This window comes from Mytilus galloprovincialis, chromosome 4 (assembly GCF_965363235.1).
Source record: "Mytilus galloprovincialis chromosome 4, xbMytGall1.hap1.1, whole genome shotgun sequence".
Lineage (NCBI taxonomy): Eukaryota > Metazoa > Mollusca > Bivalvia > Mytilida > Mytilidae > Mytilus > Mytilus galloprovincialis.
The window spans coordinates 59,888,465-59,912,655 of NC_134841.1; the positions used below are offsets into that span (position 1 = coordinate 59,888,465).

At 32.5% G+C, this 24,191-nt stretch overlaps 1 protein-coding gene and 1 long non-coding RNA gene across 3 annotated transcripts in view; one reads left to right on the plus strand and one right to left on the minus strand.

Annotated features, from left to right (window-relative positions):
* The window catches only part of LOC143072575 (uncharacterized), a 52,570-nt gene that overhangs the window by 19,736 nt on the left and 8,643 nt on the right, over positions 1-24,191 (plus strand). The window contains exons 4-7 of the mRNA XM_076247584.1: positions 3,164-3,261; positions 17,728-17,899; positions 20,526-20,600; positions 22,205-22,285. Coding sequence (XP_076103699.1) covers positions 3,164-3,261; positions 17,728-17,899; positions 20,526-20,600; positions 22,205-22,285 — 426 coding nt within the window. The remainder of the gene's footprint in view (positions 1-3,163; positions 3,262-17,727; positions 17,900-20,525; positions 20,601-22,204; positions 22,286-24,191) is intronic.
* LOC143072577 (uncharacterized) lies at positions 12,391-14,538 on the minus strand. Of its 2 annotated transcripts, none has more exons than XR_012977243.1 (3): positions 13,934-14,538; positions 13,462-13,647; positions 12,391-13,020 (listed from the first exon to the last, which is right to left on the minus strand). It is a non-coding gene; the product is annotated as an uncharacterized LOC143072577 (long non-coding RNA). The 2 variants fall into 2 exon arrangements; XR_012977242.1 differs by having other exon boundaries at positions 13,462-13,641; positions 13,934-14,535.

Sequence of the window (24,191 nt, forward strand, 5' to 3'; positions counted from 1 at the left end):
TGACCAAAATGGTCAGTTGACCTATTTAGGAGTTATTTCCTTTTATAGTAAATTTTTAAACATTTTTCGTAAATCTTAGTAATCTTTTACAAAAATCTTATCCTCTGAAACTACTGGGCCAAATTAATCCAAACTTGGCCACAATCATCTGTGGGGTATCTAGTTTAAAAAATGTGTCCGGTGACCTGGCCATCCAACCAAGATGGCTGCCATGGCTAAAAATAGAACATAGGGGTAAAATGAACGAAGATTTTGGCCTATAACTCAAGAACCAAAGCATTTAGAGCAAATCTGACATAGGGTAAAATTGTTAATCAGGTCAAGATCTTTCTGCCCTGAAATTTGAAGATGAATTTGACAACCCATTGTTGAGTTGCTGGCATGCTGCCCCTGAATTGGTAATTTTAAGGAAATTTTGCTGTTTTTGGTTATCTTGAATATTATTATAGATAGAGATAAACTGTAAACAGCAATAATGTTCAGCAAAGTAAGATTTACAAATAAGTCAATATGATTGAAATGGTCAATTGACCCCTAAGGAGTTATTGTCCTTTATAGTCAATTTTTTTAAAACAATTTTCATAAACTTTGTAAATTTTACTAACATTTTCCACTGAAACTACTGGGCCAATCATTATAGAAAGAGATAATTGTAAGCAGCAAGAATATTCAGTAAAGTAAGATCTACAAACACATCGCCATCACCAAAACACAATTTTGTCATGAATCCATCTGTGTCCTTTGTTGAATATTCACATAGACCAAGGTGAGCGACACAGGCTCTTTAGAGCCTCTAGTTCTTAAATCTTAGTTATCTTTTACAAAAATCTTCTCCTCTGAAACTACTGGACCAAATTAAATCAAACTTGGCCACAATCATCATTCGGGTATTTAGTTTAAAAATTGTGTCCGGTGACCCTGCCAACCAACCAAGATGGCCGCCATGGCTAAAAATAGAACATAGGAGTAAAATGCAGTTTTTGGTTTACAACTTAAAAACCAAAGCATTTAGAGCAACCCTGACATGGGGTAAAATTGTTCATCAGGTCAAGATCTATCTGCCTTGCAATTTTCAGATGAATCGAACATTCCGTTGTTGGGTTGCTGCCCCTGAATTGGTAATTTTAAGGAAATTTTGCTGTTTTTGGTTATTATCTTGAATATTATTATAGATAGAGATAAACTGTAAACAGCAATAATGTTCAGCAAAGTAAGATCTACAAATTTGTTAACATGACCAAAATGGTCAGTTGACCACTTTAAGAGTTATTGCCCTTTATAATAAATTTTTAACCATTTTTCGTAAATCTTAGTAATCTTTTAGAAAAATCTTCTCCTCTGAAACTACTGGGCCAAATTTAACCAAACTTGGTCATAATCATCATTGGGGTATCTAGTTTAAAAAATGTGTCCGGTGCCCCGCCCAACCAACCAAGATGGCCGACATGGGTAAAAATAGAACATAGGGCTAAAATGCAGTTTTTGGCTCATAACTCAAAAACCAAAGCATTTAGAGCAAATCTGATAGAGGTAAATTGTTCATCAGTTCAAGATCTATCTGCCTTGAAATTTTCAGATGAATCGGACATTCTGTTGTTGGGTTGCTGCCCCTGAAATGGTAATTTTAAGGAAATATTGCTGTTTTTGGTTATTATCTTGAATATTATTATAGATAGAGATAAACTGTAAACAGCAAAATGTTCAGCAAAGTAAGATCTACAAATAAGTCAATATGACCAAAATGGTCAGTTGACCACTTTAGGAGTTATTGCCCTTTATAGTCAATTTTTAACCATTTTTCGTAAATCTTAGTAATCTTTTAGAAAAATCTTCTCCTCTGAAACTACTGGGCCAAATTTAACCAAACTTAGCCATTATCATCATTGGGGTATCTAGTTAAAAAATGTGTCCAGTAACTCGGCCAACAAACCAAGATGGCCGCCATGGCTAAAAATTGAACATGGGGGTAAAATGCAGTATAACTCAAAAACCAAAGCATTAAGAGCAAATCTGACAGGAAGCAAAATTATTGAACAGGTCACGATCTATCTGCCCTGGAATTTTCAGATGAATCGGATAATCGGTTGTTAGGTTGCTGCCCCTGAATTGGTAATTTTGTGGAAATTTTGTTGTTTTTTTGTTATTATCTTGAATATTATTATAGATAGAGGTAAACTGTAGACATCAATAATGTACAGCAAAGTAAGAACTAAAAATAAGTCAGTATGACCAAAATAGTCAATTGACCCCCTAAGGAGTTATTGCCCTTCATAGTCAATTTTTAACAATTTTCTTAAAATTTGAAGATTTTCAATAACATTTTCCACAGAAAGTACTGTTATAGATAGAGATAATTGTTAGCAGCAAGAATGTTTAGTAAAGTAAGATCTACAAACACATCACCATCACCAAAACACAATTTTGTCATGAATCCATCTGTCCATTGTTTAATATTCACATAGACCAAGGTGAGCGACACAGGCTCTTTAGAGCCTCTAGTTTTTGGATCCAATTCCTGCATGAATGGGGTATCAACCCCCAAACTCAATCCAAGCCTTCCTTTTGTGATATGAAACCTTGTGGTACAATGTCAGATAGATCCATACTCTTACATACAAACTATTGTCCAGAAACTACAAAAATGTGTTTTTGGCCCTTAATTCCAAAACTGTTGGCACCATAACCCCCAAATTGAAACCATACCTTCTACTTGTGGTATTAAACATTGTGGAATAATTTCAGAGCAATTGAAATACTTATACACAAGTTATTATCCTGAAAGTAGAAAAATGCTTGTTTAGGACCTCTTTTGGGGCCCTTATTCCAGTTATAAACAGTTGGAACCATCATCCTGAAAATCAATCCCAACCTTCTTTTCGTGGTATTGAGGCTTCTTATACATTGTTATAAAATTTCAAATATCCATTCATGTAAACTAAAGTTATTGTCCGGAAACCAATGTGTCTTCAAAGGACGCAGACGACTACGACATCATACCATTATATGATTCCAAAAATTGTTTTGTGGTTGTATAAAAATAGCTGTAATGTATTTTGCCCTTGATAATGTAAATACTCACATATTTAAGTGTTCAGAAAAAGTTTAAATAAGGTTGCTGAAATTCATTATTGTAATTGCAAAATAACTGTGTGTTTTATTATAGGAATCTGAGGAGATAAAATCCAACAGTCCGAATCAACAAGTGAAGAAAAACAGACTGAACTTTTACTTCAGAAGACAGAAAATAAAGACAAAGAAGAGGTAGATAAATGTTTATTGTCTGTCTTAATTTACATTGAATATTCCTGACAAAGGTGAATCTGAGAAGCCCCTCTAATACACCAAATTTATAAAATATGATTTTCATTTTCTAGCCCTGAAGAGATACTGCCACTGCTTGTGGACTCCTAGTCTCCGAGAGTATCATCAGCTCAGGAGTCAGTGCATTGGAATTGACATGTATTATAAATCATAAAAAAACCACAAAAGAGCACATAAATTTTAAAGGTTACCATTGCATATGCCATTCAGAATATAACCAATTAACCAAATATTTAGACTGTTGAAAAAATTATTTATTGGTATCAGCCGTGCTGTACCAATTCATTAAAATTTGATGTAGCTTGCAGAAATTTAATAAAACTTTTAATAACCAATATATTTATTTTTATTTGTTTACAGATATATACAAGAATTACAGTCATTTCGTACCCCACATTTCGTACTTTGCAAAAACCATTTCATACCCTGACCATTTCGTATCTTGACCATTTCAAATATTAACATGTAATAACAATTCGTACCTCATGGAAGATTAATATGTATGCCATTTCGTACCTCATCGAATATTTATATGTAATACCATTTCGTACCGCATGGAAGATAACTATGCAGTGGCGTAGCTAGGTCATTTTCATGTGTACGCCCGAACCTTGGTGAGGGGTCGGCGGACCCCAAACGGGTCCATGTCAAACACTTGCTGCATTGAAGACCCATTGCCATTGGTGGCCTTTGGTTGTTGTCTACTCTTTGGTCGGGTTGTTGTCTCTTTAACAAATTCCCTATTTGCATTCTAAATTTTACTTTCAAAACTTTGCTTTAAACAAAAAATGTAAAAAATGCTTGGATTCTGCTAAAGTTTCATTTAATTCGATGAAATGTTGACAAAGAAATTGTGTAAAAAATGTAAGCCCCATGCAGACTATTATCTATTAGTACCTGTTAATTTTTGTCTGTAAAACACTGGAAAATTAACTCCATATAATTTCAATACTATGCTCTCAGTCAGTTTACTCTTTTGGCCATAAGCAGTTTCTGTTCAACTATCGTTAAATTTCACAAAGGTTTGGTAAAGTTATTGTTATTTAAAAAAAACCAGTTGAACAAGATACTGAACCTAAATATTGACGCCGCCAACGAAATCTAGGATCGCCATGTCATGATTTTGAGTCATAAATAATATGTCACCGTCCGGGGCCACTAAACTGTAAACCACAAAACGAATCTCAGCAGATAATGAATTGCTTTAAACAAATGAGAAGTGAGTATAGAACTCACAGTATAGATTCAGACTTGACAGAAAATGAACAAATAGATAATATATATGATACCATTTGGCTGAAAAGTAAATTTCATCTATTTGATCCCCAATTACAAGCAAATGAAGAAAGAATTATAAAACTGATGTGTGTCTAACAAGTTCTTTTTATTTTCTTTAGATTGATTTTTTTTTTTTTTAATCAAAATTCAAGTGTTGACTATAAAGGGCAATAACTCCTAAAGGGGTCAACTGACCATTTCCGTCATGTTGACTTATTTGTAAATCTTACTTTGATGAACATTATTCCTGTTTACAGTTTATCTCTATCTATAATAATATTCAAGATAATAACCAAAAACAGCAAAATTTCCTTAAAATTACCAATTCAGGGGCAGCAACCCAACAACGGGTTGTCTGATTCATCTGAAAATTTCAGGGCAGATAGATCTTGACCTGATAAACAATATTACCCCTGTAAGATTTGCTCTAAATGCTTTGGTTTTTGAGTTATAAGCCAAAAACTGCATTTGACCCCTATGTTCTATTTTTAGCAATGGCGACCATGTTTGTTGATAGATCAAAACTTCGGATACAATTTATAAATTAGATACCCTAAGGAACATTCAGTTAAAGTTTGAAAGTATTTGGCCCAGTAGTTTCAGAGGAGAAGATTGTTGAAATAGTTTACGACGACGGACGACGACGGACGCCAAGTGATGGCATAAGCTCACTTGTCCCTTCGGGACAGGTGAGCTAAAAAGTTAGAATTGCCAGAATTTTTTTAATTAAAGGTCTAGAGTAAGGGGTTCAATATACCGCAGACTGGGGTCAAACTACCATGGCAAAGTAAAATTTTCAAAATATCTTTTCCATCAAGTTTAATACATACAAACTACTTGTTGGTGTATATTAACTACATATAAGAGTTAAAATTGCCAGAATTTTTTGAATTGTCTAGAGTAAGGGGTTCAATATATCGCAGTGGGTCAAAATACTATGGCAAAGTAAAATTTTCAAAATATCTTTTCCAGCAAGTTAAATACATACAAACTACTTATTGGTGTATTCTTACTACATAAAAGAGTTCAAATTGCCAGAATTTCTGAAATTAAAGGCCTAGAGTAGGGGGTTCAATATACCGCAGGGGGGTCAAAATACCATGGCAAAGTAAAATTTTCAAAATATCTTTTCCAGCAAGTTTAATACATACAAACTACTTATTGGTGTATTCTTACTACATAAAAGAGTTCAAATTGCCAGAATTTCTGAAATTAAAGGCCTAGAGTAGGGGGTTCAATATACCGCAGGGGGGTCAAAATACCATGGCAAAGTAAAATTTTCAAAATATCTTTTCCAGCAAGTTTAATACATACAAACTACTTATTGGTGTATTCTTACTACATAAAAGAGTTTAAATTGCCAGAATTTCTGAAATTAAAGGCCTAGAGTAGGGGGTTCAATATACCGCAGGGGGGTCAAAATACCATGGCAAAGTAAAATTTTCAAAATATCTTTTCCAGCAAGTTTAATACATACAAACTACTTATTGGTGTATTCTTACTACATAAAAGAGTTTAAATTGCCAGAATTTCTGAAATTAAAGGCCAAGAGTAGGGGGTTCAATATATGCAGGGGGGTCAAAATACCATGGCATAGTAAAATTTTCAAAATATCTTTTCCAGCAAGTTTAATACATACAAACTGCTTATTGGTGTATTCTAACTACATAAAAAAAGTTAGAATTGTCAAAATTTTTTGAATTAAAGGTCTAGAGTAACGGGTTCAATATACTGCAGGGGGGTCAAAATACCATGGAAAAGTAAAATTTTCAAATATCTTTTCCAACAAGTTTAATACATACCTCGCCATGGTATTTTGACCTTCCTTTGGTATATTGAACCCCCTACTATCGACCTTGTATTTCAAAAATTCAAGCTATTTTAACTCCTTAACATATAGTAATAATACTCCAATAAGTAGTTTGTATGTATTGAACATGATGGAAAAGATGTTTTGAACATTTTACTTACCCATGGTATTTTGACCCACCTGCGGTATATTGAACCTCCTACTATAGACCTTGAATTTCAAAAATTCAAGCTGTTCCAACTCCTTAACATAGTTATAATACTTCAATAATTAGTTTGTATGTATTTAATAAACTGGAAAAGATATTTTGAAAATTTTACTTAGCCATGGTATTTTGACCCCCCTGCGGTATATTAAACCCCCTACTATAGACCTTGAATTTCAAAAATTCAAGCTATTCTAACTCCTTAACATAGTTATAATACTCCAATAAGTAGTTTGTATGTATTTAATATACTGGAAAAGATATTTTGAAAATTCTACTTAGCCATGCTATTTTGACCCCCCTGCGGTATATTGAACCCCCTACTATAGACCTTGAATTTCAAAAATTCAAGCTATTCTAACTCCTTAACATAGTTATAATACTCCAATAAGTAGTTTGTATGTATTTAATATACTGGAAAAGATATTTTGAAAATTTTACTTAGCCATGGTATTTTGACCCCCTGCGGTATATTGAACCCCCTACTATAGACCTTGAATTTCAAAAATTCAAGCTATTCTAACTCCTTAACATAGTTATAATACTCCAATAAGTAGTTTGTATATATTTGATATACTGGAAAAGATGTTTTGAAAATTTTACTTAGCCATGGTATTTTGACCCCCTGCAGTATATTGAACCCCTACTGTAGACTTTGAATTTCAAAAATTCAAGCTGTTCTAAATCCTTAACATAGTTATATTACTCCAATAAGTAGTTTGTATGTATTTAATATACTGGAAAAGATATTTTGAAAATTTTACTTAGCCATGGTATTTTGACCCCCATGCGGTATATTGAACCCCCTACTATAGACCTTGAATTTCAAAAATTCAAGCTATTCTAACTCCTTAACATAGTTATAATACTCCAATAAGTAGTTTGTATGTATTTAATATACTGGAAAAGATATTTTGAAAATTTTACTTAGCCATGGTATTTTGACCCCCTGCGGTATATTGAACCCCCTACTATAGACCTTGAATTTCAAAAATTCAAGCTATTCTAACTCCTTAACATAGTTATAATACTCCAATAAGTAGTTTGTATGTATTTAATATACTGGAAAAGATATTTTGAAAATTCTACTTAGCCATGGTATTTTGACCCCCCTGCGGTATATTGAACCCCCTACTATAGACCTTGAATTTCAAAAATTCAAGCTATTCTAACTCCTTAACATAGTTATAATACTCCAATAAGTAGTTTGTATGTATTTAATATACTGGAAAAGATATTTTGAAAATTTTACTTAGCCATGGTATTTTGACCCCCCTGCGGTATATTGAACCCCCTACTATAGACCTTGAATTTCAAAAATTCAAGCTATTCTAACTCCTTAACATAGTTATAATACTCCAATAAGTAGTTTGTATGTATTTAATATACTGGAAAAGATATTTTGAAAATTCTACTTAGCCATGGTATTTTGACCCCCATGCGGTATATTTAACCCCCTACTGTAGACTTTGAATTTCAAAAATTCAAGCTGTTCTAAATCCTTAACATAGTTATATTACTCCAATAAGTAGTTTGTATGTATTTAATATACTGGAAAAGATATTTTGAAAATTTTACTTAGCCATGGTATTTTGACCCCCCTGCGGTATATTGAACCCCCTACTATAGACCTTGAATTTCAAAAATTCAAGCTATTCTAACTCCTTAACATAGTTATAATACTCCAATAAGTAGTTTGTATGTATTTAATATACTGGAAAATATATTTTGAAAATTTTACTTAGCCATGGTATTTTGACCCCCCTGCGGTATATTGAACCCCCTACTATAGACCTTGAATTTCAAAAATTCAAGCTGTTCCAACTCCTTAACATAGTTATAATACTTCAATAAGTAGTTTGTATGTATTTAATAAACTAAAAAAGATATTTTGAAAATTTTACTTAGCCATGGTATTTTGACCCCCCTGCGGTATATTGAACCCCCTACTATAGACCTTGAATTTCAAAAATTCAAGCTATTCTTACTCCTTAACATAGTTATAATACTCCAATAAGTAGTTTGTATATATTTGATATACTGGAAAAGATGTTTTGAAAATTTTACTTAGCCATGGTATTTTGACCCCCCTGCGGTATATTGAACCCCCTACTGTAGACTTTGAATTTCAAAAATTCAAGCTGTTCTAAATCCTTAACATAGTTATAATACTCCAATAAGTAGTTTGTATGTATTTTAATATACTGGAAAAGATATTTTGAAAATTTTACTTAGCCATGGTATTTTGACCCCCCTGCGGTATATTGAACCCCCTACTATAGACCTTGAATTTCAAAAATTCAAGCTATTCTAACTCCTTAACATAGTTATAATACTCCAATAAGTAGTTTGTATATATTTGATATACTGGAAAAGATGTTTTGAATTTTACTTAGCCATGGTATTTTGACCCCCCTGCGGTATATTGAACCCCCTACTGTAGACTTTGAATTTCAAAAATTCAAGCTGTTCTAAATCCTTAACATAGTTATATTACTCCAATAAGTAGTTTGTATGTATTTAATATACTGGAAAAGATATTTTGAAAATTTTACTTAGCCATGGTATTTTGACCCCCCTGCGGTATATTGAACCCCCTACTATAGACCTTGAATTTCAAAAATTCAAGCTATTCTAACTCCTTAACATAGTTATAATACTCCAATAATAGTTTGTATGTATTTAATATACTGGAAAATATATTTTGAAAATTTTACTTAGCCATGGTATTTTGACCCCCCTGCGGTATATTGAACCCCCTACTATAGACCTTGAATTTCAAAAATTCCCGCTGTTCCAACTCCTTAACATAGTTATAATACTTCAATAAGTAGTTTGTATGTATTTAATAAACTAAAAAAGATATTTTGAAAATTTTACTTAGCCATGGTATTTTGACCCCCCTGCGGTATATTGAACCCCCTACTATAGACCTTGAATTTCAAAAATTCAAGCTATTCTTACTCCTTAACATAGTTATAATACTCCAATAAGTAGTTTGTATATATTTGATATACTGGAAAAGATGTTTTGAAAATTTTACTTAGCCATGGTATTTTGACCCCCCTGCGGTATATTGAACCCCCTACTGTAGACTTTGAATTTCAAAAATTCAAGCTGTTCTAAATCCTTAACATAGTTATAATACTCCAATAAGTAGTTTGTATGTATTTTAATATACTGGAAAAGATATTTTGAAAATTTTACTTAGCCATGGTATTTTGACCCCCCTGCGGTATATTGAACCCCCTACTATAGACCTTGAATTTCAAAAATTCAAGCTATTCTAACTCCTTAACATAGTTATAATACTCCAATAAGTAGTTTGTATATATTTGATATACTGGAAAAGATGTTTTGAATTTTACTTAGCCATGGTATTTTGACCCCCCTGCGGTATATTGAACCCCCTACTGTAGACTTTGAATTTCAAAAATTCAAGCTGTTCTAAATCCTTAACATAGTTATATTACTCCAATAAGTAGTTTGTATGTATTTAATATACTGGAAAAGATATTTTGAAAATTTTACTTAGCCATGGTATTTTGACCCCCCTGCGGTATATTGAACCCCCTACTATAGACCTTGAATTTCAAAAATTCAAGCTATTCTAACTCCTTAACATAGTTATAATACTCCAATAATAGTTTGTATGTATTTAATATACTGGAAAAGATATTTTGAAAATTTTACTTAGCCATGGTATTTTGACCCCCCTGCGGTATATTGAACCCCCTACTATAGACCTTGAATTTCAAAAATTCAAGCTGTTCTAAATCCTTAACATAGTTATATTACTCCAATAAGTAGTTTGTATGTATTTAATATACTGGAAAAGATATTTTGAAAATTTTACTTAGCCATGGTATTTTGACCCCCCTGCGGTATATTGAACCCCCTACTATAGACCTTGAATTTCAAAAATTCAAGCTATTCTAACTCCTGAACATAGTTATAATACTCCAATAAGTAGTTTGTATGTATTTAATATACTGGAAAAGATATTTTGAAAATTTTACTTAGCCATGGTATTTTGACCCCCCTGCGGTATATTGAACCCCCTACTATAGACCTTGAATTTCAAAAATTCAAGCTATTCTAACTCCTTAACATAGTTATAATACTCCAATAAGTAGTTTGTATGTATTTAATATACTGGAAAAGATATTTTGAAAATTCTACTTAGCCATGGTATTTTGACCCCCCTGCGGTATATTGAAACCCCTACTGTAGACTTTGAATTTCAAAAATTCAAGCTGTTCTAAATCCTCAATATAGTTATATTACTCCAATAAGTAGTTTGTATGTATTTTATATACTGGAAAAGATATTTTGAAAATTTTACTTAGCCATGGTATTTTGACCCCCCTGCGGTATATTGAACCCCCTATTATAGACCTTGAATTTCAAAAATTCAAGCTATTCTAACTCCGTAACATAGTTATAATACTCCAATAAGTAGTTTGTATGTATTTAATATATTGGAAAATATATTTTGAAAATTTTACTTAGCCATGGTATTTTGACCCCCCTGCGGTATATTGAACCCCCTACTATAGACATTGAATTTCAAAAATTCAAGCTATTCCAACTCCTTAACATAGTTATAATACTTCAATAAGTAATTTGTATGTATTTAATAAACTGGAAAAGATAGTTTGAAAATTTTACTTAGCCATGGTATTTTGACCCCCCTGCGGTATATTGAACCCCCTACTATAAAAATTCAAGCTATTCAACTCCTTAACATAGTTATAATACTCCAATAAGTAGTTTGTATGTATTTAATAAACTGGAAAAGATAGTTTGAAAATTTTACTTAGCCATGGTATTTTGACCCCCCTGCGGTATATTGAACCCCCTACTATAGACCTTGAATTTCAAAAATTCAAGCTATTCAACTCCTTAACATAGTTATAATACTCCAATAAGTAGTTTGTATGTATTTAATATACTGGAAAAGATATTTTGAAAATTTTACTTAGCCATGGTATTTTGACCCCCCTGCGGTATATTGAACCCCCTACTATAAACCTTGAATTTCAAAAATTCAAGCTATTCTAAATCCTTAACATAGTTATATTACTCCAATAAGTAGTTTGTATGTATTTAATATACTGGAAAAGATATTTTGAAAATTTTACTTAGCCATGGTATTTTGACCCCCCTGCGGTATATTGAACCCCCTACTATAGACCTTGAATTTCAAAAATTCAAGCTATTCTAACTCCTTAACATAGTTATAATACTCCAATAAGTGGTTTGTATGTGTTAAACATGCTGGAAAAGATATTTTGAAAATTTTGCTTAGCCATGGTATTTTGACCCCCCTGCAGTATATTGAACCCCCTACTTAAAACCACAAATTAAAAAAAATGATAGCCAATAAATTGTAAATTAGATTATCTGCAATACTATTTATCAAAAACAGGGGGGTTCAATATACCGCAGGGGGGTTCAAAATACCATATGTGAAAAATGACCCCGGGGTCAAAATACCATGCGGTATAATGACCCCGGGGTCATTTTACCGCATGGTATTTTGACCCCGGGTTCATTTTTTAGGGGGTTCAAAATACCATATGACACCGGGCGTTTTGACGTAAACGTAGCTACGCGCCTGCTATGTATGCTTTTTGTACCTCATGGAAGATTATTATGTATGGCATTTCATTTTTATGTGTTGTGTGTCTTGGTGAGACTGTTTCAAAGACGCTTAGTCCACATGTGCATAATAAACAATTACTCAATCATGAATAATTAAAAAAAAAAAACAGACTTAATAAATATTTTATTGTACTGTTGGTATGCATATACAAAACAATATAAACAGAAAGCACTACTAAAAACAATCATAATGCCCAAATGGCAAAGAGCACAAAAACATGAGATAAAACATGAGATAAAAACATGAGATCTTCTGCACTACATATGTAAATGTCTTATCTATGAAGCATTGTAATTAATTTAGTGTTTACGTGCTTAAAATATTGCACCTGTTTGAGCTTTTTAAAATTTACCAATTAGTCATCTTAACACAAGAAAATAGGAAAGTGATAAAAAAAAACCTGTCTCGGATTCAGACTCAGGACTATTTAATTTATTTTTATTAAGTTTAAAATGTTATACTTGTTTCATATTTTTTTTTTCCTTTGCTTCAACTTCAAAATCTTTCCTATGACATAATTGTTAGTTATCTTCACCAGTACGAATGAATGGGTGTATCGAAAACATCTGGTAGAAAATCATCGGGTTTACTGATGATCTTGAAAGTTGCATTCATGTACCACACTTTGGCTGAGGATAAGGTGTCTAACTGGCTATCAGTGGCAAAAACAAGGTGTCGATTGCTGTCAACAACAACATCTTTCTTGAAAAAGTTCTCTGGTAGAAAGTCATAGTTGATCTAAAATAGGGAATAAATACTATTATATTACAATGTATATTTATTGTAATAAACAAATTAGTACAATGTAAATTTATTGTAATAAACAAATTAGTACAATGTATAATGCTATAAAATGTTTTATATTTGCTGTGAGGTTGGGTTTTGCACAATGTTGTTTTTACACTTCAATTATGTCTCATTGGCACTCATACCACATCTTCTTATATCAATTTTATTATATTTTCGGATAAATAATTGCACATTGTTGAAGGACGCACTAATCTTCATGTTGCTGAGCTGTGTTTTTACACTTCAATTATGTCTCATTGGCACTCATACCACATCTTATATCATATATCAATTTTGTTTATATTTTCGGATAATGAATTACATATCATATAATTATTGTAAATATTCTGATAATACTGGAAGAAACCATTCAACTAGTTCAAATCATACCTCAAAGTTTAAATCTGTTGGATCTTTTGGTCTGCTTTTCTCACGTAGACGGTTAGTGGACGTCTGAAGGTTGTATACATAAGGTCTGCTACCTGCTGGGGCTGTATGGTCGGAATGACTAACCATGGCATCATTGACTATGTGTGCTGCTGGCTTGAAGGCATTGGTTGTGGCTTCTTGCTTAGACTGTGAATGGAAAAATATGTTAAGTTTGATTTCATATGACACAAGATCAATTTAGTAAAATTTACTGGAACAAATATTAATTTATATAAATAGTTTCTTTCTATCTATGTCAGTTGAACTCTGGTTGATAGTTGTCTACTTTGAAATCATACCACATCGCCTTTTTTGTACATCTTTCAAATAATTCTAAATGTTGATAACATGGAAATGTAAACTGTTATTTTAAATTATGTTCCTCGGTAATGATATTTACATAGGTATGTTATAAAAATTAATAGGTAAATACCTGTGAAACTATCTTCAGTTTGATAATTGCTCCAGGAGCTGAGTCATGGTTGTGTTGATGAGAACCTGGTCTGAAATTTGAACCAGACTGGATAACTGTTGCTGGACATCTAGATTTGTTTGAACGTCCAGAGCACCACCAATATATTGAACCATTTGGTCGCTGACGCTGAAAAAAATGACAAAATTATGAACAAGTGAAAATAAACCCTTTTCATGCATGCATGGTACAAAGAAAGACAAAACAATTACATGTAGCATTATTGAGGGTAATAATATCCTTTACTGTCAGGCGACAAGCGGTCATTTTCAGTTACCGTTAGCATCAAATTGATTTAAATTTTACCGTGATTTGTCAGAGGTCTCAAATTACTAATTACTAACTAACCATTATTCGTCATGAATGTACACCCATTAACACCTTCATTATGTATTCATCTATTACATGTACATATAATAATACAAATGTCGTTATTTATCATTCTTAAAAAAAAATAATCCTTGAAGTGGATTTCTTGAATTAGTATAGTTTCTTCATTTTTTTTTATCTATTATAAATAGGGATGTCAAAAGATCCGAAATCTAATACTCGGATACTCGGTCAAGATACTCGAGTACTCGGATGAATCTTAAACGTCTATTCAATCAAAAGTTAATATTTTAGGTTTGATGCAGTGTTTTTGTTATTACCTTTCATAAACATATAAACGAAAGTCAAACGTACTACAAACATAGGTTGGTTCTCTGTTTTTTGTGTCAATTAAACAATGAATTACCGACTGCCGTTTCTACAAATAACCTATCATAATAGCAATTATTGTTTGTGTACGTGTTTATGAACCAAATTGCAATAAAGTCCGACAAAGTAGACAATATAAGTACCATCTGTTCCTGAGGAGTTGGTATTTTTTATAATACGACTTCTCCATTAATTTGTCAGCAACAATATTGGACTTCAAATTACTTGTGCATTTTTCTCAGTCTTACTTTTTCTGTGTGTTTTTTGCACTATCGTCTTTCTGAGTTTCTTATTTTTTAGCAATGACGTTGTCAGTTTATTTAGGGTTTGAATGTCGCTGTCGTACTTTCGCCTATCTTTAAATTATAAATTAAACAATTATAGTTTCAAATACAGAGTAATTAAATTAATTTAATTGTACATCTTATACCAATCACATTTACATAGAAGTCTTGATTAACAAACAGAGGTAAGTTTTTACAGCATGTGATGCATTGATAATTAATCCATGAAAGTGTTGATCCGTGTACAAACACCGTTAAAAATGTCTCTAATCAGTTGCGTAGGGTTCACCGCAGGTCACTTTGATTTTGTTCTTGTTTAGATATGTGATCTGGTCAACAATTTCAGACGTAAGACTGTTTGACTTTATTTTTTGTTTCAAGTTGTGCACTTGTAAACATTCCCTTGGTAGGAAGGGACGTTACTGACACTACTATAACAAATAGTAGCCTCAGATAAACATAATTATGTTGTTAATTGATTTTATTTAGTATAACGAGGGGGATATTTCAACTATTTCAACGGAACTAAAGACAGTGGAAATGTGAAGAGAAATATCTCAAGATGTATAACAGGCAAACGAGTACCCGAGTACTAAAACTGTACTCGAGTACTCGACCTTCCAACCGAGTACCCGAGTACTTGAGTACTTGTTGCCATCCCTAATTATAAATGATCGACGAAAAAGGGAAATAGTTATTGCAAAGGAGGGGAGATAAAAAGAGAGGCACATTGGGAAAGAAATGTTTGCATGACAAAGTTATTGCTCGCTTTGATAATTTTAGTTATACAAAATCACACATCGTGTTCCTAATTGATGTTCACGTGCACTTACTTGCTGTCTGCATAGCATGGTTATAACTTAAAAATAATTAAGTTTTCCATTTGTTATATCAAAGTGTTGCTGTGATTCTTTATTAATGATTGTGTAAACTGTTTAAAAAAATCTTCATACAGTTTGATTATTGTTACATATCATATATATAGAGAGAGAGAGAACCTTTCATACATCTTAAAGTAAAAGATGTGTGTCGGAGTCAAACGACATAAGAACCCTGTAAATTACTAGCAACTCAATATGGTTGTATTGGAATACAGATTGACAACTCATGGTCTGAGATCATGTAATATTTGCCATATGACGCTCATATTTGTTTCTACCATCATCATTTTATTCATTAAATATTGCTGCAAACATCGATGTTTAACACCCAAACAAAATGAAAGTAGTTAAAATACCTTCAGAGCTTCTCCGTGGTATATACTTGTGAAATATATAGACGAAATTCGGTATTGGTGTAAATCTACATCTCACTAAAACAATTTTTGAATTACTATTTTGAGAGAACACTCACCAAACCAACACGAACGTATGGCAAGATATAACCATGCAGGCATTTAGTTTTCATCAGACACAAGATAAATAATCTCTCTCAAAAACGTATATGTGCATGCAGTTTCAAAAATCAAGAACAATTAGCGGTCTATGTCTATAGGTCACTGTTAAGTCCGTTTACTAACTGTTTGAGTCAGACATATCACTTGTACATTATTGGAAGCCTTCTTGTACCACATTCGACTATGGGAACTCTTCTCTGATAGTGTTGACAACATAAGCTTATATGGTAATTCTGTTTATCTGTATACAAGTGGTTGGTCTTGTCTGTCCCAACAATCAAATTAACGAAATGCTACTAGTCTGCTTTGTCTGGTAGAAAGAACCTCTAGAACTCATCCTCAATGGCACTTATACATCAGAAAACTTACAAGTATACAAGTAAATATTGTTTCAAGAACAACAAGGTTGGAACAAATCCTGCAAACAAACAAATTGTAATTATAACTATTGAAGTTTCCAAATGCTGCTTAATCAAACTATTCATCGGTCTTTATAAAATTGTTACGTCTAGATGCACAATTTTATTTAACATGTTTTATTTTATAAAAAAACCCATTAAAATCATGAAAAACTATACAAAAATAGCTTACATGTATTAAGTCCATGAGGTACGAAATGGTAGATGCATTTGGCCCATTGGGTATGAAATGGATATTATCGTGGGTATGAAATGGTAAATGTTTGGTACAAAATGGCAGATTCGGGTACGAAATGACAGGGTTCAAAATTACTTGCTTCCATATACAACAGCCATGAAGGAACTTGAACAGTTAAGAATGAAACATCGTGAGACACTTTCAGAACTTCATACATACCAAAATAAAACCATTTGCTTGAAAGAGGAACACAAAACAGATGAAGAAACTTTGAATAAATTTATAAACATATGTTACAGAAACAGAAAATTGAAAATAAAACAGTTCAAGATAAAACTGAACACATGAATTACAATCAGATTTCAAAAGGTATATATAATATATAAAAAAGAAGATGTGGTATGATTGCCAATGAGACAACTGTCCCCAAGAGACCAAAATGACACCAAAATATGGTTACTTTGGGTAAATGTAGGGAAAAGATCAGTTAAGTTTCTACCAGGTGCTTCTTTTGATGCACTCATTTTAAATGTAGATCTGCACCTATTATCACATCATAAAAAATAACCAGGAAAAATATTTAAAAGGTGTCTCTAAGGTACAATGCCAGTCATACAATTTCCACAAAACTTAATTTATATACTGAGAAAATTTAAAGGTTTTCCAGGTTTTGTTTTTAAACAAGACAATATTTTTTAGGCAATAAATAATTCTCTTTATTTTGGAAACCAGAAAATCTTTTGTAGATGATATTAAACAAAATTTCTCTTTTTATTCAGAGCACAAAATACAATAGCTTCATTGGATGCAAAACTCAAAATTAGCAATAAAGATTTAAGCATAGAAATGGAAGGGTGTCAAAGGAGAGAATCTGAGAAATTAGAATTAACGGAGAAACTTGCCACTAAAAATGCTGAACTTCAATCAGAAAACTCTGCTCTGAATGATAAGGTAAGAACAATAGAAAATGTAGTTGGTTATTATAAGATTTAACTTGATGCAGGGCTGTAACTATCTATGAGGCAGGGGAGGCAACTGCCTCCCCTGAATTTTTTACACCAAATTTGTTTTTGAAGTAATGAAATGGAAATATTGACAATATATATGTACACGAAGAACTTGAATTTATATTATAAACAACACAAGTTTACAGTTTTAAGATTGTTATCATGATAAGTGATATATCTGTCATTTTCCAGATTTTTTTTTATTGATAGTAGTGAACTGTTTCAGTATTTGGTTTAATTTTTTAGCTCACCTGACCTGAAAGGTCAAGTGAGCTTTTCTCATCACTTGGCGTCTGTCGTCTGTAAACTTTTACAAAAATCTTCTCCTCTGAAACTACTGGACCAAATTTAACCAAAATTGGCCATAATCATCATTTGGGTATATAGTTTTAAAATTATGTGGCGTGACCCTGCAAACCAACCAAGATGGCCGCCATGGCTAAAAATAGTACATAGGGGCGAAGTGTAGATTTTGGCTTGTATCTCTGAAACCAAAGCATTTAGATCAAATCTGACATGTGTTAAAATTGTCTATTAGGTCAAGATCTATCTGCCCTGAAATTTTCAGACAAGTCGGACAATTCATTGTTGGGTTGCTGCCCTTGAATTAGTAATTTTAAGGAAATTTTGCCGTTTTTTGTTATTATCTTGAATATTATTATAGATAGAGATAAACTGTAAAGTGCAATAATGTGTAGCAAAGTAAGATCTACAAATAAGTCAACATGACCAAAATTGTCAGTTGACCCATTAAGGAGTTATTGCCCTTTTATAGACAATTTTTAACCATTTTTTCTAAAATTTTAGTATTCTTTTAAAAAATCTTCTCCTCTGAAACTACTGGGCCAAATTAAACCAAACTTGGCTACAATCATCATGCAGGTATCTAGTTTTAAAATTATGTGGCGTGACCCTGCGAACCAACCAAGATTGGTGCCATGGCTAAAAATAGTACATAGGGGTGAAATGTAGATTTTGGCTTGTATCTCTGAAACCAAAGCATTTAGAGCAAATCTGACCAAGTTAGTTTGTTTATCAGGTCAATTTCTAAATGCTCTAAAAATTTCAGACAAAACAGACAACCTGTTGTTGGGTTGCTGCCCCAGAATTAGTAATTTTAAGGACATTTTGCAGTTTTTGGTTATTATCTTGAATATTATTATAGATAGAGATAAACTGTAAACAGCAATGAAAGATCTACAAATAAGTTGACATGACCAAAGTTTTTAGTTTACCCCTTAAGGAGTTATTGCCCTTTATAGTTATTTTTATGCCACACCTACGATAGTAGAGGGGCATTATGTTTTCTGGTCTGTGGCTCTGTTCGTGCGTCCGTCCGTTCAGGTTAAAGTTTTTGGTCAAGGTAGTTTTTGATAAAATTGAAGTCCAATCAACTTGAAACTTAGTACATATGTTCCCTATAGTATAATCTTTCTAATTTTAATACCAAATTAGATTATTACCCAATTTCACGGTCCATGGAACATGGAAAAGGATAGTGCGAGTGGGGCATCCGTGTACTTTGGACACATTCTTGTTTAACAATTAATTTTCATAAATTTTTGTAAATAATTGTAAATTTTTAGAAAATATTTTCCACTTTAATTACTGGGCCAACTTCATTATAGATAGAGATAATTGTAGCAACAAGAATGTTCAGTAAAGTAAGATCTACAAACACATCATGATCACCAAAACACAATTTTGTCATGAATTTATCTGTGTCCATTGTTTAATATGCACATAGACCAAGGTGAGCGACACTGGCTGTTGAGAGCCTCTAGTGTTTTCGTGTGGCCGTCCGTCTGTTATTCAGTATTCCTACGAGAACACATATGAAACTTAACTATGCACGTTTATTTAGAGACTTAATTAAGCAGAGGAAGATCCCTTTGTATTGTGAATCTTTTATGATATCGGAAATCCGTTAGTAAGTAAATTGAAGGAAAACAGGTAATTTTTAGCCATTTTACTGAGAAAAAAAACCCCAGGAATTCGAACCCTAGTTATGGCCCTGTGACGTACACTGTTTCTCTAATTCTTCGTCAATTTATCCCTTTCTGCACCTATTGTATAAAAAAAAATTAATCAATGTGTGGTTCATTTGATCTCAGTACTTCATTGGTTAAAATCCGATTATGACGTAGATTTTTCTTGCTTTCCTCACAATTTCCTATTGTGATGGCATGAAAAAAGCTGACCATGTCTGATGACGTCACATAGAAAGAACACATCTTTTTGCAGATCATTCGAAAAGAAGGAATATGTTTGCCTGCATAATGTTAGAAAATCATGCAGTGCTACTAGAAACTATATATCTTTGCAGTCACACTTGAGATAATGCAGATAAACTTGATCCAAATTAATGTGTTGAAGAAATAGTGGTTTGAGCTAATTCACATAATTATTAACCCCAATGTCATGTTTTACTTTTAGTTTAACACATATTTGTCAGAGTCAATCCTGTTTTAGATTCAACTGCCACATTTTGCTATTTGCAAGGTTCTATAAATTTGTTCCTCAGCATAATTTATGACACTATGGTAACTAGATATCGTTTTATTTGATAGATGATGGCTTTATCAGTTGAAGTACAAAGTCAAAAGATGGGTCTCCAGTCCAAAGAAAGCAACTTGGATGAACTGGTAGGTGACTAAGATTATCTGTTCAAAAAAATTCAGAAATTATTGATAACTAAATTACTTCATTGCAGATATAATATTAGTGGGATAGCAATTTTATTGGAATTTGGTTAGCACACAAAACCACAAGTTTATATGTTTAACAAAGTACAATGTTTTTATATGAGGATATACAGACTGTTGTAATACCAAGAAATGATATACTGATGAAAATATAATTTTACCTTAACAGTGAAAATTGATAGCCACGAAAAATTTACGAATCCACAATGTCACATTGTGGCATTGTGGATTGTAATGTAAAAAAGAAGTCAATGTAATCCAGCACATCTATTTTTGAAGTAATAGAGGAGTTAAGAGGCTTGCGGGTACAAAAATTTCAGCAAAAAATTAAAGATTTGTTTTTTCATTACACATTTTATTTATTACACTTTATGCTTTATGATCTGGTACAAAAATCAATCAAAAATATCGATTCGGTTGGGCCCCAGATGACTTTAAAAATGTTGATATCATTGAAACAGCTCCAAATTCTCTCCCTTTTGTCAATAAGATTGAAATATCTTTTTAACTCATCGGTGACCTATATTTTTATGCCCCACCTACGATAGTAGAGGGGCATTATGTTTTCTGGACTGTGCGTCCGTTCGTTCGTCTGTTCGTTCGTCCATCCGTCTGTCCCGCTTCAGGTTAAAGTTTTTGGTCGAGGTAGTTTTTGATGAAGTTGAAGTCCAATCAACTTCAAACTTGGTACACATGTTCCCTATGATATGATCTTTTTAATTTTAATGCCAAATTAGAGATTTTACCCCAATTTCACGGTCCACTGAACATAGAAAATGATAGTGCGAGTGGGGCATTCATGTACTGAGGACACATTCTTGTTTATTATTGTTTTCAAATAAGCTGTACATAAACTAAATAATTATAAGTTTTAAGAGATTTCTGTAATTTATTTCTTTTTTTATTTCGATATTACCTCTATTTCTCCTGTTAGTTCAACAGAAAAAAAGGACATTAACAAAAATTTATGCTACTTTCAGAAGCAGATTGTGAGCTTAAATGAACAGTGACTCCATCTTTTTTATTTCCCTTTCATTTATCTATTAAGTATATGATAAAGTTCATTTATAGAAAAATATAGCGAAATCCTATATTAAAAAAAAATATTGATTTATACCCGCAAGCCCCCTTAAATAGCAAAATAACTATTAACAAAGGATTCACTTTAACTTATTCAGCATGAGATTTAATATTTATATAAAATTGAGCTTTGTCGTAAGTTCTGATGGCTAATCGACAAACATCAATCCACAAGCTTCCCAAAACGTCACCAGTAATAGATAATATGAGCGCTCACTCTTCCTATGTTTGCTGGGTTGTGTTTATATTAAGCCACACTTTCATTGAGGTGGAAAAATTAATGCTATTTGTAATATATTATGCTTAAAAATGTTAAATCTGCAGACCCTACCAATTGCATCCCTTCTCATTTGAACAAGTTTTATATGATGGTTGCCTTATGCATGAAATGTTTGCCATTCATTGTTGAGTCAACAGTCAATCATTTATTAGTCTTAGCTTTCAAAGAGTTGTTTCTATTTCAGTCTCACAGATTATCAGATATTACAACTAAAAGTCAACAAGAAATCAAACAGCTGACAAATTCAATGAAAAGTCTAAGAAAGGTAAAATGAAAAATATTCTCAGAACATTGTATTTTTGATTTTAGTTGATTTAGTTTGCTCCGTTTTGCTATTTTATTATAGAAACTGGTACTAATTCATCCCTTTTTTATTTCATATTTCGATGGTCATTTATATATATAGTCTCAAGAAAAGGAAATTTATAAATATTTATGCAAGAAAATTTTCATGTATATATTGCAAAATATCATGATTATCTTTGTTTATAAAGACCATGAAATTTTATACCAATCAAATTCTACATCTATTTGTTGATTCTGTAAAATCTAATGGCCATATAGGCTCAAGAAAAGGAAAATATTATGATTAAATAATTTCCACACATTTTATGATTTTCATTGTTATTTAAAACAAAGAAAGTTTTACCCAACAAACTCTGTATGTGTGTTTATTTTGTGATAAGTATTAAACAACTTATAGATTACTTGAACAGAAACTTTAAACTGTTATCTTCACATTAAGTAAAAATCAATTTTAACCTTTTTCAGTTTTAATCATTGAAGGGGGATAATTGGAAAGCACAATTTTGTGCTTCTTTTGATGATAACTTTGATGCATGTCTATTAAAGTAAAACAACATTCTGATTAAGGGAAATTTAAAGTTCAAAATTAATGTAGATAAGAGGGACAGGGATGATTCAACATCATATTCTGAAAGTGTTTTCTGTAAGGGGAGGGTGAAGTCGGTAAAGACTTTTAACAATTGTATGACTTGGCAAATAAAGTTCCAACCTCCCCTCTCAATTTACTCCTCAGCTGTACACGTTCAATTTGTAATACTGATAGGGAATCACTGAAGCATGACTGGAGCCCCCCTTTAGGTCAGTCAGTCTCAATTTTCTCCTCAGCTGTAAATGTTCAATTTGTAATACTGATAGGGTATCACTGAAGCATGACTGGAGCCCCCCTTTAGGTCAGTCAGTCTCAATTTTCTCCTCAGCTGTATATGTTCAATTTGTAATACTGATGTTTGTCTTTATAATCTTCTTGTATGTCTTGATGTAGATGTTTGTGACTAAATATGTATCATTATTATACCCCCGCTTTGGAAAAGGGGGGGGGGGGGTAATACTGTTTTACCTCTTATATAAGTCAGCTATACCGTGTGATGCATTTTCAGATTTATCACTCGACAACTTCCTGTTGACCGAACACTTGTATGATTTTACACATGATAGCCAAGTTGAAAATTTTTGTCACATTTTTCTCAGAAACCACAATACAAGGATTTCTGAAAATTGGTTTCAGGGTTTATATAAGTCAGCTATACCGTGTGATGCGTTTTCAGGTTCATCACTCAACAACCTCCTGTTTACCTAACACTTGCATATTTTTACACTATTAATATTATCCACTTGCGGCGGGGGTATCATCAGTGAGCAGTAGCTCGCAGTTTCACTTGTTTGTTTCATTTGATGAACTGTCAACAAGAATTGATGATGAAAGAGATGAGATTAAAACCTTAAAGAGAAAGCATGTGAACAGCATGAAGGTAGTGATCCTTCACATTTGTCTTTTTTGTAATTTGTTTAAAACAGACCAACATGTAAGGAATAGTGTTGAATTCTTGAAGTGAATACATAAACTCAATTCTGTTGCCTTTGAAATGCTATCTAGTGCACATTGAGACGTCTATGATAATAAAAATCTTGTCAGATTATCATTAAGAATCAACCAAACCAGTATATACCATGATTTACAGTAAGAGCTATGTATAAACCAAGCTTTACTCAGTGGCGGATCCAGGGGGGGGGGGGTTCCGGGGGTGCGCACCCCCCCTTTATTTTTGCCGATCAATGCATTTGTATCGGGACATATTTTTTTCACCCCCCCTGCACTCCCCTTTGCCCTGGGTTAGCACCCCCCCTTTCGAAAATTCCTGCATCCG